The 13,311-nt window shown below is 48.7% G+C and overlaps 1 protein-coding gene across 4 annotated transcripts in view; it reads right to left on the bottom strand.

The window, feature by feature from the left end:
• Window positions 1–13,311, bottom strand: part of PLPP4 (phospholipid phosphatase 4) — a gene marked incomplete at both ends in the record, with an annotated part of 118,164 nt that overhangs the window by 62,673 nt on the left and 42,180 nt on the right. For 3 of the 4 annotated variants that reach the window (XM_082854750.1, XM_082854749.1, XM_082854748.1), the window contains 2 exons: window positions 1,956–2,046; window positions 10,961–11,069. In XM_082854750.1, coding sequence (XP_082710876.1) covers window positions 1,956–2,046; window positions 10,961–11,069 — 200 coding nt within the window. The remainder of the gene's footprint in view (window positions 1–1,955; window positions 2,047–10,960; window positions 11,070–13,311) is intronic. The other variant, XM_082854751.1, reaches the window with a different exon arrangement.

A 13,311-nucleotide genomic window follows, 5' to 3' on the forward strand; every position in this document is an offset into this window, starting at 1 on the left:
CTAAGGGAGATTTAGCGGAGAATGAAAGGTCTAGGGAAGGTAACTGTAAGCTACTCACTGCCATAACAACAGCCCAGCTCCAAGAGCGGGCAGTAAATTATAACCATAACCATGAAAGACAGTTCCTACCCACAGTCACATATCTCGGGACTCCACGTCAAGGGAGCGACTAGAATAACAAGTGAAGCAGAGGGATTTCCAGGTCAACTGAGAGGGCTCCTAAAGGGACATTTGGGGGACCACAGTGATATCTGTCCAGGTGCTCGAGCCCCATGTGGGAGGGCACCTACGCCCTTCCTGGAAAACCTGACCTTTCCACCACCTCAGCTGAGGAGTCAGAGACCATGTGACGACCAAAGCATCAACCCGCACTTAAGCAGCCGGGGGTATACACCTGACTTCAGGGAAGGCATCCACAGGCTGGCCAGAGACTCGGGACTTTTGTGTCCAGGCTTTTTGAGAAATGAGTCGAGCCAGAGTCTCCACCTGGGAAGTCTAGACCACGAGATGCAGTGAAACTTCGAGGTGGCACTGGAGCTGAACGGTCATACAGGGGTGGGCCAGGGGCACCCACCACTGCGAGCCCAAACCTCACACAGACCAAAGGTGCAGGCAGCAGAAACGACGTCCAGACAGGAGACTGAGGCAGGGAGTGAGAGGAGAGGAAGGGCACATCGCAGAGAGGAGGGGCCGTGAGGTGGCAGGGGCGCCTCCACCCCTCGTGGCCTGGATACCAATTCCGTCCCCACGAGGCTCCTCTGTCCTTCTGCTCCCTATTCCTGGATGTCTGTGAGATTGCTTGTTATAGCCCTGTAAGCAAACCTCTAACCTATTTGATGTAATTTCAGAGGAATTCTGTTCTTTTCAACTAGACAGAGCCTAACCAAAGCCTGATTATGTAAGAATGTTCCCTGTCCCTTTACTGCTCTGCATTCCCTAGATCTCACCCTCACTCTCCTTCCCTTACAAAGAACAAGGGAGACCATGTTTCACTACATTTTCATTTCCTCAAAGCTCAGTAATTAACAAACATAACCTTTACTTAAGAATCTCATATTTCCAGATTTACTACCTAACTGAATGGTGAGCCTATACAACACACCAACAAACACAATGTGTGTGACGGACGGGTTGGGTAAATTTAACGTGTCATGTCAAAAAATAAACCTAATTCAGTTTTCCCAACCATCAAAAAGCTAAACACCTGGCCTCCAGGTGGTTTATTTTGGTTGCTAAACAAGCCAAATAGTTTTGCTTTCTCTTAATGCTGTCATTTACTCAGTCTTTTGATTAAGATGCAGATCAGAAAAAACATGGGTTTAACCCTACAAATGTCAGACTCACGTCACATGCAGATATGGCTCAGCTTGGGGAGAACTGATAACAGTGGTGTCATAATCAATGGCAAAGATTGCAGCATTCTTTACATAATAACAGGTGATTAACTGCCCAAATGTCCCCAAACTGAAGAAGAGTTATGGAGTTTGTTTCCAGTTTATATTATATTTTACATCTGCTTTTGCACATTTTTGCCTCTAGCCAATGGTGATTGGTCAAGGAGTCTGTGGTTGATTTTTGAATTGCCCTTAAATATGGGCCTATTAGCACAAATGTGGGGTTGGACAGTCAGTGGTGACAAAGTTTCAGATTCACTTTCCCTTACAGCCAAGAGCTGCCCTTCTGGTGTGCCGGGGAAGCACAGAGCTCTGATGGGGAGTCTGACACTCACTTTCAGCACAAGGGACAGCGGCAATGGGCTGACCCTGAAGACAGGGTACTTAAGCCACCCGTGCACGGGTTCTTCTTAGGGGTAAAAGTTTACCTTGCCTTGTGTTTCCAAACTTAATTTGACGAAGAGAAAAATCAGCTGGGTGCAACTGAGACTTTCAAAATCTAGCGACCTAAATAATTAAGTTCAGCCCCATCCCTTAAAGCAGGAACTGTGAATACTCTACCTAGGAAGGCTTCCTTAATTTCAGTCTTGTCTGTTCGCCGGATAATTTTCACCACACAAATAACAGCCAGGGGTGTGAGGAAAGAAATTGCCTGGAAGAAATAACAAAGAATCCCTTATGAGGACAGCAGTTTGCTATCAGAGGGCTGATTGATAACTAGTTCCAGTTAGCTTCGTTTAGACTCACTAGTTGAATGATCTTACTGAACTCTTGACCTCAAACGAAGAAGGATTTATATCTATACTTAGAGACTCCACAGCCTTGAAAAATCAGAGGCCTGATTATGGGTTATAACTGATTCGGAATTGCTGGGAGCCACGTTTTAAGTGGTGGCTTTTTTTTTTTCGGTACGTGAGCCTTTCACTGTTGTGGCCTCTCCCATTGCGGAGCACAGGCTCCGGACGCGCAGGCTCAGCGGCCATGGCTCACGGGCCCAGCCGCTCCGCAGCATGCGGGATCCTCCCGGACCGGGGCACGAACCCGCATCCCCTGCATCGGCAGGCGGACTCTCAACCACTGTGCCACCCGGGAAGCCCCAAGTGGTGGCTTTTTAAACAGAAAAGACCAGTCCATAAGTATACTGACTCATCTTTGCCAGTAACCCTCCTCCCGTCTCCCCTGCAGAGGCACGGAAGAACCCTTGGCCTCCATCCTCGGCACCCTGGCAACATGGGAGCACATGGGACTTGCTTAGAGTCGCCTGATTCATTCCCCTTTGGTGTTCTTTTGTCGAATATTCATTTCCACTGCAAAGCAGAGGTTAGTCCTTTTCCATGAAGTCTCTCCTCTTCCCTTCCTCCACCCCCTTTCTTCCCCTGGACCAAAGCACTTGGGAGTGCAGTAAGCGCTTAATGAACCAAGCTGGTGGGATTCAGATGCAAGCGACACTCACTACTGAACCTTCTATGAGGCAGGAACTATGTTTGGGTACCGTTAGGTACTGGAGTCTCTTAAATCCTCATGCTGGCTTTGTGACAATTCCTTGCCAGGCTTGGGGACTACATGATGTGCCCAAGGACACACAGCTGGTGAGTAGCAAGGCCAAGCTTTGGAGGTCAGGTTTTCTGCCTCTCATGTCTAATCTTTAGTCAGCATTCTGTAATTAGTACATTGTTTTCAACATTCCAACAATCAAAAAAAAGGTATTTATGTTATTTCCTTATGATTATAACGTCTCAGGATAACAATCAAAAGGGATTAAATATCTCACAAATCTACAATTGGCTCACAGATGGTGGTGGGAGCGGTGAGGTGTGTCACTATCAACCAAACAGCGTTCCCACTTTGGGAAATCTCCACCTGGGCTCTGATCGGTGTCACTCTTTGGAAAGGGGCTTTCCAAGACTAAGGCATGGCTAGAAGATACTCTCCTTTTTTAAAAAACAGAATTCATCCAAATGCACAGTCTTTCAAAATAATTTCGGAGGCCCTGCACACTTGCTACAGCCAGACTGCCAGAGCTCAAAGCATCTTGGGAGCTCCTCTTTGGGAGCTGTCTTCAGAGCCAGTTCCCGAGACGTGAAAACGCTTCTCCTTACTGGCTGGTTTCTTTCTGAGCACAAATGGTAGTAACCGGCTTGATGAGCCTCCTTATCGGCAGTGGCCCCGAATGACTTGGCTATTAAAACGCCACATCAGCAAGTCCTATCACCACGGAGGGTGTTCAGAAGAGACTGTGACACAGCTCTAAGAGAAGATTCAGAACGGAAGCAGGGGATTTCCCCAGGGGCGACTCAAAAAGGCCACACTCGCTTGTGAGTTAAGAACAAGCATGCTGTGTAACAAGCATCTCAAATGATGCTGGGGACTGAGAAACACTGCATCAGTTTTGACTCACACATTCAGTGTTTAGAGAGCAATGGCTGAAGTCCCTGCTTACGTAAGTCCAAAGTTATGGTCGAGGTTAAAGAAGTCCTGAGCTTTCTGTTTCCTCTCCCTTTGGGCACCAGAGACCAGCTACCACCCCAAACAGGAGAAAGCAGCTCACTGAACAGTGAACAGAGCTGCAATGACCCCACCCACAGTCACACCTTAAATATGAGAATGGAGAACCGAAGGAAACACTGTAGGACAATCCCAGCTGGCACAGTCTGAGGTTACACAGAAATGGAACCGCGGAGAAAATATGAATCGGAAGACTTTCCCTCCAAGGCTCCAGAGGCTGCCTACAGGAGATGATCTCGAGCAGGACTGTGGTGACCAAACAGGAGATGGGGCGCCGTGTGGGAGACCGCGGCTCCAAGCCCGGGAGTCGGAGCCGGGGAAGGCATCAGAGCTGCCCGGTGGCTCCAAGCTCGCAGCTTCAAGGCCAAGGGGGTCCCTCTTAGCACTGCGCGCTGCCTCAGCTCTCCCTCTCTTAATTACATCCCCATCCAGACTTGCCCAACCAGACAGCACTTTAACTCTCCTAGGGAGATGCACGTTGGTCTGTCTTCTAGAACCAAGGACAAACTGCTTCCTGGGCCAAGGCTAAGCACCAGGAGGGCCCAGGGCTTCCCATCTCACGAGCTTCGCAGGTTAGGAATTGCAGCCACCAGGCTAGGGTCCCAGCCCCCGCCCAGGTGGCCGCAACAGAAATGTCTGCACGTGACTGTCAGGGGTCTTTCTCTGCTCCTCTCATGCTAACGACATCTAGGTTCTGGTCTCGCTCCTTCTTCCTGGAAACATATCTGCCGTATCCTTGGGCAGCGCAGTCCTCAGATCAGGACAGAGACTTACTTACATTTACCACCTGCTGCCCCCAACTTTTTATAACTCCCTTTCAACCAGAAGTTGGAATTAAGAGATGAGCCCCAGAAGCCAACACGTCAGGAAAACAACTTCCTCCGGGGCAAAAGCACCTCTGAACCGAGTGAAAGAATGAAGAAAAAAGAAGCACCCCACTTTCACTCAGCAAACCGGACTGAGTTAAACCGATGCCTGCCCCTTCCACGTTCTGACAAACGCCTTTAGAAGGCACTGTTCTGCTGCCCAAGCCCATGGAGGAGATGAAGATGGACACAGAGACACAGGGGTGGGAGTGGTTACTTCTACCTCCAAACAGGTGTGGAGATGGAGCACAGAAAGGGACAGGCAAAATTTCCCCTGGGATTGTTTCCCTTAGATTAATGTTTCCATGGCTTAAAAAAATTGGAAAATCCTGGGAATGGCCCAGTGGGAAGACAGTTAATCGTCTGTGCTTATTAAATGGGACCTGAGAGAGACCAGGACAATGAACTCCAGCCACTCACTGCTTCAGGATGCAGGGAACATACTTCTCTGTGCTTGAGTTTTCCCCACTAGTTATGAGAAAAGGGCTGCTCTTCTGAAAACTCACTAATGACATGTTCCGAAAACTCACTAATGACATGGTCTGCTACAGGCACTTCGGTAAATTAACTCATTCAATCCTCACAGCAACCCTAGGAAGCAGGCTCCTTACTTAATGAATAGAAAACTAAGGCACAGAGAGGTTAAACAACCTGCTAAAAGTCACACAGCTAATAAGTGGTAAAGTGGGAATTTGCACTCAGTCTGTTTAAATCAAGCTCTGTGCTTCTAACCCGTGCTGTAGCAGTTCTCACTTCAGAAGCAAGAAGCATTAATAAAGCATGGTAAACACCTTTACTCTGGAGCTGGAGAAGGAAAGAATGGGGCGTGTTTCCAGGAACATGGATAAGTCATAGAAGTGTTAGTGGCAGCTGTCATGGATTAAGCACCTACTACGTCTGAGGGCCTTTCCACACATTGTCTAATCCTCTAGCTACTCCGTTAGGGGAAACATCCTCCTTGTACAGAAAACAAAACTGGAACTCAGGGAGATAAGGGAACACACAATTGCTTGCAGCTACTGGGACCATGACGCTCCAATCTGGGCTGCCGTGCTACCTGGGCTGGAGTCCTGAATCAGAGTGATCAGCTTAGCCCCACAGCCTCATCTTACAGATGGGGAAACTGAGCGTGAGATCACCTTGTATCAAAGAACGTCTCGTAAACTGCTAATCAAATGTGCTACACAGCACCCACATATCAAGATAACATATAAAAGTCATTAAGCAGAGCCTGGGATGTGGCTGGTTTTGCATGATGCTCTTCCACAGGCAAGGAAGCCAGAGCTCCTGTGGAGCAAAATGAATGTGGGGAACAGATTCAGATCTAGTAGAACCAGTCTCATGCCCCAGCTCTGATATTTTCAGCTCTGTGACCTTGAGTATGTCACTTAACCTATTCACCTTTGAGTCTCAGTCTCAGTGTTCTCATCTATCAAATGGGTATAGTGATGATATACATAGCAAAGCATGGTTGCAAGGATTTAAATTCACTGAGTAGTTGTTGAATGCTTCTTATAGATCACACCCTAAGTGAAGTGTTGTATGTCTATCACCCTATTTGAAGCTCTCAACACCCTGGGGAGGGAGGAAAGTGTTGTTAAAGCCCCCTTTTACAGATAAGGAAACTGAGGCACTGAGAGGGGAGGTGATTTTCCCAATTCACGAAGCTAGTAATTAGCAAAGCTGGGAGTGGACCGAGGCAGTCCACTCTAGAGCCCCTGCCAACTGCTCACCCACGAGGCCCAGCAGAGAGTTAGTTAGTATCCAGGAAATTCTGATTGTTGTTCCCAGGGAAACCTGTGAACAGATGACCAATGCCAGGATCCTGTAACCAGACATATGGGAATAGAGCACTTTAAGCTCCAGCCCATCTGTGCAGGGAGGTCAGGCGCAGGGAAGAGCCCCATTACTCCAGGCGCCTTGCCCGTGCCCTACAGGACCAGTGTCTCCAGCAAGGGCCCTGCCTTGTGCATCCACCAATGAAACCAACACAGGAAGTGCCGTCCATCCCGGCCATTGCTACACGCAGACAGTGGGTAAACCTGGGCACTGATACAAGGCACTGTGTGGCCAGCATGCTTCTGGGAATCTGCCAGGCATGGAGCAGTGTGTGTGCAGGGAAGGGCATGAACGTGCCAAGCACTTTTAACCACCGAAGGGGCTGAAGCCAGGGCACCTGATGTTAGGGCGCTAGCCAGAGAAGAGCTTGTCCCTGGGGTTCAACCACATCAGACAAAACAGTGGGCCCAAAGTGCCCTAATTCCCAGCATCTGACAGAAAGGTGTGCTGCGCGGTGCTTTTAACAACTCAGGACAAGCAAACGCCTGGGAAAGGCCCTGCTGTGGGCAAACAATTATAGCCCGTCACAAAGCCAAGAGTGAAGGCTTTTCAAAGGTGTCTAAAAATTAAACCATCACAAGCCAGCTTTGTCTCCTTTCCTTCCTTCCTCCCCCCAAATTGACTTTATTTCCATCTTCCTTAGAAGCATCCTATTCCAGAATAGAAACCCCTGTTATCAAATCAACACAATCTCAACGATATTCTACAGAAGTAAATCTTCTGGACATATCAGTATCATGGCCAGAGCAAAACGAGGGGCAAAGGACAGGTCTTGGGTACACTTTTTTTTAAGCCAGGGAAAGAAATTGGGAAACACTTACCGTGCCTTCAGTTCCCTACCTGAGTCCTGCCTGTCCTTCAAGGGCTTTCCTGTGACGCTCAACCATCTGACTCATGTTCATGTCTCTGCCCCCACTAGACTAGAAACCACACCTTATTCAGCTTCGCACCTCCACTACCCGCCGCTGGGCTTGGCTCAAGGAAGGTGCTTCGTAACTTTCTGCTGAATGAACTACTAATTAACTTATGTGAAGTTGTCCACAATCTGCCTGGATCCCTGCCGCCCTCGGCCCCCTGCAGCACACAGCACTCCAAGCAAATGCCTATTCATGGGGCCCACGCGGCCCTGGCTCTGCTGTGTCTGTGCCTTTACACCTGCTCTTCTGTGTGTGACACACTGCACTCACCACCTGGCCACCTCACCTGAGCCCCCAAGGAGGCAGCACAGGCGAGTGGCTCCAAGGCCGTCTGCGCTCTGACTGCTGGCGTTCAGATCCTGGCCCAGCCACTGGTGCTTGTAAACCTTGGATAAGCTGTTTAACCTCATGACAGTTGCATTTTCTCCACTGAAATGATGGGATAACGGAAGTGCCAACCTCAGAGGATTCTGAGAGAATTCACTAAGATGCTGTTTGTAAAACGATGAGCGCAGTGTCTGCACTCAAGAGATGCTGCCTGCGGTTGTTACTACCATGACGAGAAGGAGGAGGGCGATAATGAGCATCCCTAAAAGTTTACCTGAGCCTCTCCGCCGGCTCTTTCCAGATTCCACTTTGCTGTAGAGTACCGTGTCCCCCAGGAGCCTGCAGGGGTCCAATCTGATTTGACTTCCCATCACCTGCAGCTCCTATGGCTTTCCTCACCCACATCCAGCTCCTGGGAGTGTTCTCTGGACACACAAAGACACGACTACTACAGACCACAAAGAGAGTACTGAAAAGCAACACCCGATACCAAGGGAGTCTTCCTACACCAAAAAGTAGGCTTTCAAAGATGATCTGATAACCTCCACACACTCAGAAAGGAAGCATGACCTCTTGTGCATAAGGGAGCAGCTGACGGTTGGGAACATCCAGGGAATGTTAAGTCGGGACGCAGCGTGCGAGAAAAGAGTGCTCAGCCTGCCTCCCTGGTCCACAGGAGCTCAGAGTCATCAAGGGAGACAAGCTCCTGGAATCAAACGGTCCAACCACACCCAAGTTTCATGTTGACAGATATAGTCACCTCAGCTGATGGTGCCAAGGACAGAGGAGATGCCAGCCAGGGGCTTCTTGGTGATGTCATTACTGCTCACTTAATTCCCTAACATTCTGATATTATTTTTGTGACATTTGAACAAGTAGCTCCTTTAAAACACACACACACACGCACGGGCATACGTACACGCACATGCACGCGCACGTGCACAAATAGGCACAACTCCAGAGACACTGATTTCCCAAATAAAGAAACATCTGGGTTATAGCAGCTGCCTTTAAAAAACACTTTGGTTATTAGACTGTTAGCAAGTTTGCCTTTATAGTAAAACATTCTAAACAGAAGTAGAGGAGATCCCAGGATTCTGTTTATGCATTAAATAATGAAATTTGAGCTTTCTAAGGAAACCAAGCTATTTTTTAAAAACAGTGAAAATATGTTCTATTACAAATTCTTCTATAAACACCAGAAGGTTTAAAAGGATCAAAAGCAGACAAATGATGTCTTGTATTAAACTCTTAATAAAACCCAGGAGAACAAACCTAATTTATGTGGTGACAAAGCATTTTTCACCTTGTGTTACACATATTCTAAATGTATCTACTGCTTTCCTTGTGTTATTATGGAATCGTACTAAATCTTGTGACCAAATGAATGAAATTCATCAACTACTATTAACAAAACAAAAGGCTGAACTTATTTCATTAGGAGACTAGAGGGTATGAATCAAGTGTTTGTGGCTGAATACCCCTCTATTCTCCGAGAATCACAGCACTGAAGAACTCCTTTACTGCCTCCTTCTCTTCACTGCCAGCATGCAAATGTGCTCCATCCTATTTGTGTCTGCAGCCAGAATATTTGTGGGGTTTTTATCTAGCCTTCAAAACAATCCATTGTTCACAAATCTAGGACACAGCCACAAATTTCTCACAATATCCCAAATGAACATTCACTCCAAATTGGGTTTTACAGTACATGAAACGTGAAATCTTTGAAAATGGAAACCAGTGATCAACAGAAGCTTCCCCTATTAAAACCACGGAGTAAGCTAGTTAGACACACACTAGTTACTTTATTTCTAGGATTTATGGAAGATTTGAGTTAGAGCAGAAATGGAAAAAAATCTGATTTTAATACTCAAGTGTAAGGTAATATCCTACTCACAAGCACCCTACTTTTTTCAATTTCCCCGATATTTACAAAAATCCAGTTTATTTTCCAGCAGAAAAGTAATTATGAGAAAGCAATTAAAATAATACTGTGATACTCATGCAGTGTTCCGGGCACTTTGGGATGTTTGCAGACACAAAGATCTTTCCAATCATCACCGATGAACAAGATTTCCTCCACAAAATCAGAGGGATTTGTTTCAAAATGCAACAATATTCCTCATGTCCTCTATAAAAGCTCTGGAACAGTCATTTAAGTTCCCAGAGGCAAGGCACACAATGGCTGCCTAATAGGAATAAGCTTCAAGCTACACGGCTGCCCATCCAGAAGCTGCGTTATCCTCTGTAACAAGAGGCAGCTTCAATGCTTCCTCTGCTGCAGAAAGCCCTGAAGGCAATTCTCCAGGAGCCAGTGAGCTCCAGCAAGGAGTCCTGGACACTCGGCTCCTGACTGCAGAGCAGCGTCCCGGCTGTGAGCAGGGCTCGGAGCTGGCTGCTCGGGTGTGAGTCGTGGCTCTGCTGCTCTCTAGCTTGTGTGGCTTTGGGCAAGTTCCCTCATCTCTCTGGGATGCAGGTCTGCACCTGCAAAATTCGGGCAATAATGACGTCTTCCTCACTGGGATACTGGGTGGGACTAAATGAGATAATCCTTTCTTAAGCTCTCAGCCGAGGGCCCGGCACATAGTAGAGGAAGTGTAGGCGACTGTAATCGACAAGGGGCAGAGCGAAGAGGTAAAAATGTCCCAGTATATCCACCAGCTATGTGGATGCTTGCCCATTTATCCTAGGACCAGAGATGCTGTCAGGGGTGAATTACACATAGTGGTCTCATCACTGGTCAACTGACCAGCAAAACCCAGAAAAATGCTTACCTGAGTACAGCTAAACTGAGGTTTTTTTAAAAACAGATGGAGCAGGAAACTCTGTTCACTAGTTGCTCATCTTATTTTACTCTAAGTATTCGGAAAAGGTCGGGTTTAGCTCAGGTAAGCAGGGCCCTTCTTTTCCAAAGCGTCGGGCAATTGCTTCTCACATGACCAAGCGGCGACCATCCTGATCTGGAACTGAATTTTAATTTGATGGGCAGCTCGCCTCTTTCTTTTTCAGGCTGCTTGCCATCACCAGCCGGGGTTGGAAATGCAGAAATGAAAAGCCATTTGGTTCATACTTGGGAGAGCGGTCAAATCAGCCATGAAATCATGGTACTTACGAACATGAGGCGGGTAGGTATGTTGTCTGACTGCACCAGAGGGTTTTTATAGAGCCAGATCTCCTCCGGCTGGATGACTCTCTGGAATGGATCCAAGAACTCCGTAAAACTGAAATGAAACAAAGAAAGAGGCGTGAGGGCTGAGCACTGAGAAGGTGGCTCCTGCACACGCTCAGGCGGACGATCCGGCCTCTGGGGGAGCGGGGGGCAGGTGGGAGAACAGGCTGCCTGGCTGATGGCTCTCGGCCAGTTCAAACCGGGGAAAGATGGAGGTAGTTACCAAGACTGTAGAATCTTCTGTCACCACCGGCCAGCTAAGACTAATTGTGGGCATGAGAGAACGGCAGTGAGGCTGACATACAAAGACTCTAGAAATTTGGGGATCCAAAGTGAACTGGGAGTCGAAGTCCAGAATGGTGGCTCAGGCTGGGGCAAGGCCAGGCCAGCAGCACAGTCTCTGGGAACGAAATGGACTTGAGTTGGAACAAAGGTGAGGGAGCAGCAGGCAGGACCAGAGGAAGAACCAGCGGTGTTCTTCCCTCCACGTTCCCGCAGACGGCACTCTGCCACCATCAGCACCACCAGGAGGCAGACTGAGCTTCAAGAGAAGACAGAAGGTAGAGACAGGAGAGAAACACAGAGGAGAGGAAAGAAGGAAGGGAGAGGGGGATGCGGTACATTCCGGGGCTGCTACCAGGAAACTGGTGGCTCTAAACAGCCACCTCCTCATCTTGTCACCTCCCGACCCCTCAAACATCCTGGGAGCCCAAAACATCCAGGCGGATGAAAAGAACTACCACCAAGAGAAAACCTGGGGGGAAGAACAGAGACTGCAGGTTTGCTTTGTCAGCTCTTGGCCATCAGGCCGCCTCCCAGCTCTCCAGCTCAGCTCTTCACCTGGTGAATTCAGTTCAGAATGGCTTGAGGTGTGGCCGGAAGGAGAACAGGGGCCAGGTGACTCAGGGCTTGAGTGCCAGGCTAAGGAATTTGGCTTTTGAACCAATGATGAATTGGTTCTACTGAGAAGTGTAGAATGAGAATTGGTTCTACTGAGAATTGGTTCTACTGAGAAGTGTAGAATGAAACTCCCCATTCCAGACAGCGGCGAAGATGGGGAACTGCAGCAGAACAGAGATGGGAAGGCAGAGAGAGTCAGGAGGTTACGGCAGCTGCCCCAGCAAGAGACTGATGCAGAGTGAAGGAAAGGGCAGGACAGAATGGAAGAACGTGCACATGGGAGGTGGGTGGTCAAAGCAGATTCCAAGGGCTCTGGCTTGGGCTTCCAGGAAAAGCGGTACCATCACCAGGATGGGGAGGACGCGGAGGTCAGCTGTCCTCTCGTCTAGGGAACCACACCCAGGAGGTCAGCTGTCCTCTCGTCTAGGGAACCAACAGTCTGGGTTTGCCCAGGACTCTCCTGGCTTTAGCACTGAAAGTCTTGTGTCCCCGGAAAAGCCCGTCTTAGGAAAAACCTAGATGCTGGGTCATCTTAAAGCCATCTCAGCCCTGGGACAGAATCAGGGGTCTCACAGCCTTGGTTTCTACCCTAGACTTGGGCCTTTGTATGATCATGATTTGTTTGTATGTCCAGCTGCACTGGGAGGGTGTAGAGGCTGGGGGTCACTCCAGGGCTGTGTCCTCAGAGCCCAGCAGGATGGGACTCTCAGTGACTGCAGAATCTGATGTCTGTTCAGGACTCTGAACAGCTGCCACAGAAAACACCCTCAGTCTGATCAGCCTCACACTGAATCCTATCATGTACCTACAAGAGACCTAAAATTCAACCTGCCTTTTGTGTCCCTCTATACATATCCCTCCCTCTTTCTCTGTCTCTCTCTCTTCCTCTCCTCCCCTCCCTCTCCCCCCAGTGGAGGTTTTAAGTCCTAAAACTGTGTCCCTCCGTCCGTGTATTTATGTAATTTCAAGAAGAAAGCAGTGCCGGCCCCTGACTGTTCTGTTCAGCACTGTGTCCAGAACATTTCTACTGCAGGATCTTACTGCAAGTGCCCTGAGATCCCGTCACTGATGTGTAAGGTAACTTCTGCTAACGGCCCTCCAAGCCTCCTCCAAAGTGAGACACGGGGGAGCATGCCGTCTGGGAGCTGGGAAACCTGCTCTCTGCCCCAGCTCTGCCATTAGGCTGCTCTGGGCTTCAGAACAAGCCACTTCTCCTCACTGGGCCTCAGTGCCCTCACCTGCAACACGGGAGGTTGGGCTAAGCCAGAGGTGACAAATGGAGATGGGTCAGAACCACTGGAGACACCCTACCCCAGACCTACAGTCTTGGTATGGACTGGGCCTGATATGTGGATTTTAAAACACTCCCCAGGTGACCCTGAAGGGCCCAGCAC

Source organism: Leucopleurus acutus (genome assembly GCF_964270905.1).
Source record: "Leucopleurus acutus genome assembly, chromosome: 14".
Lineage (NCBI taxonomy): Eukaryota > Metazoa > Chordata > Mammalia > Artiodactyla > Delphinidae > Leucopleurus > Leucopleurus acutus.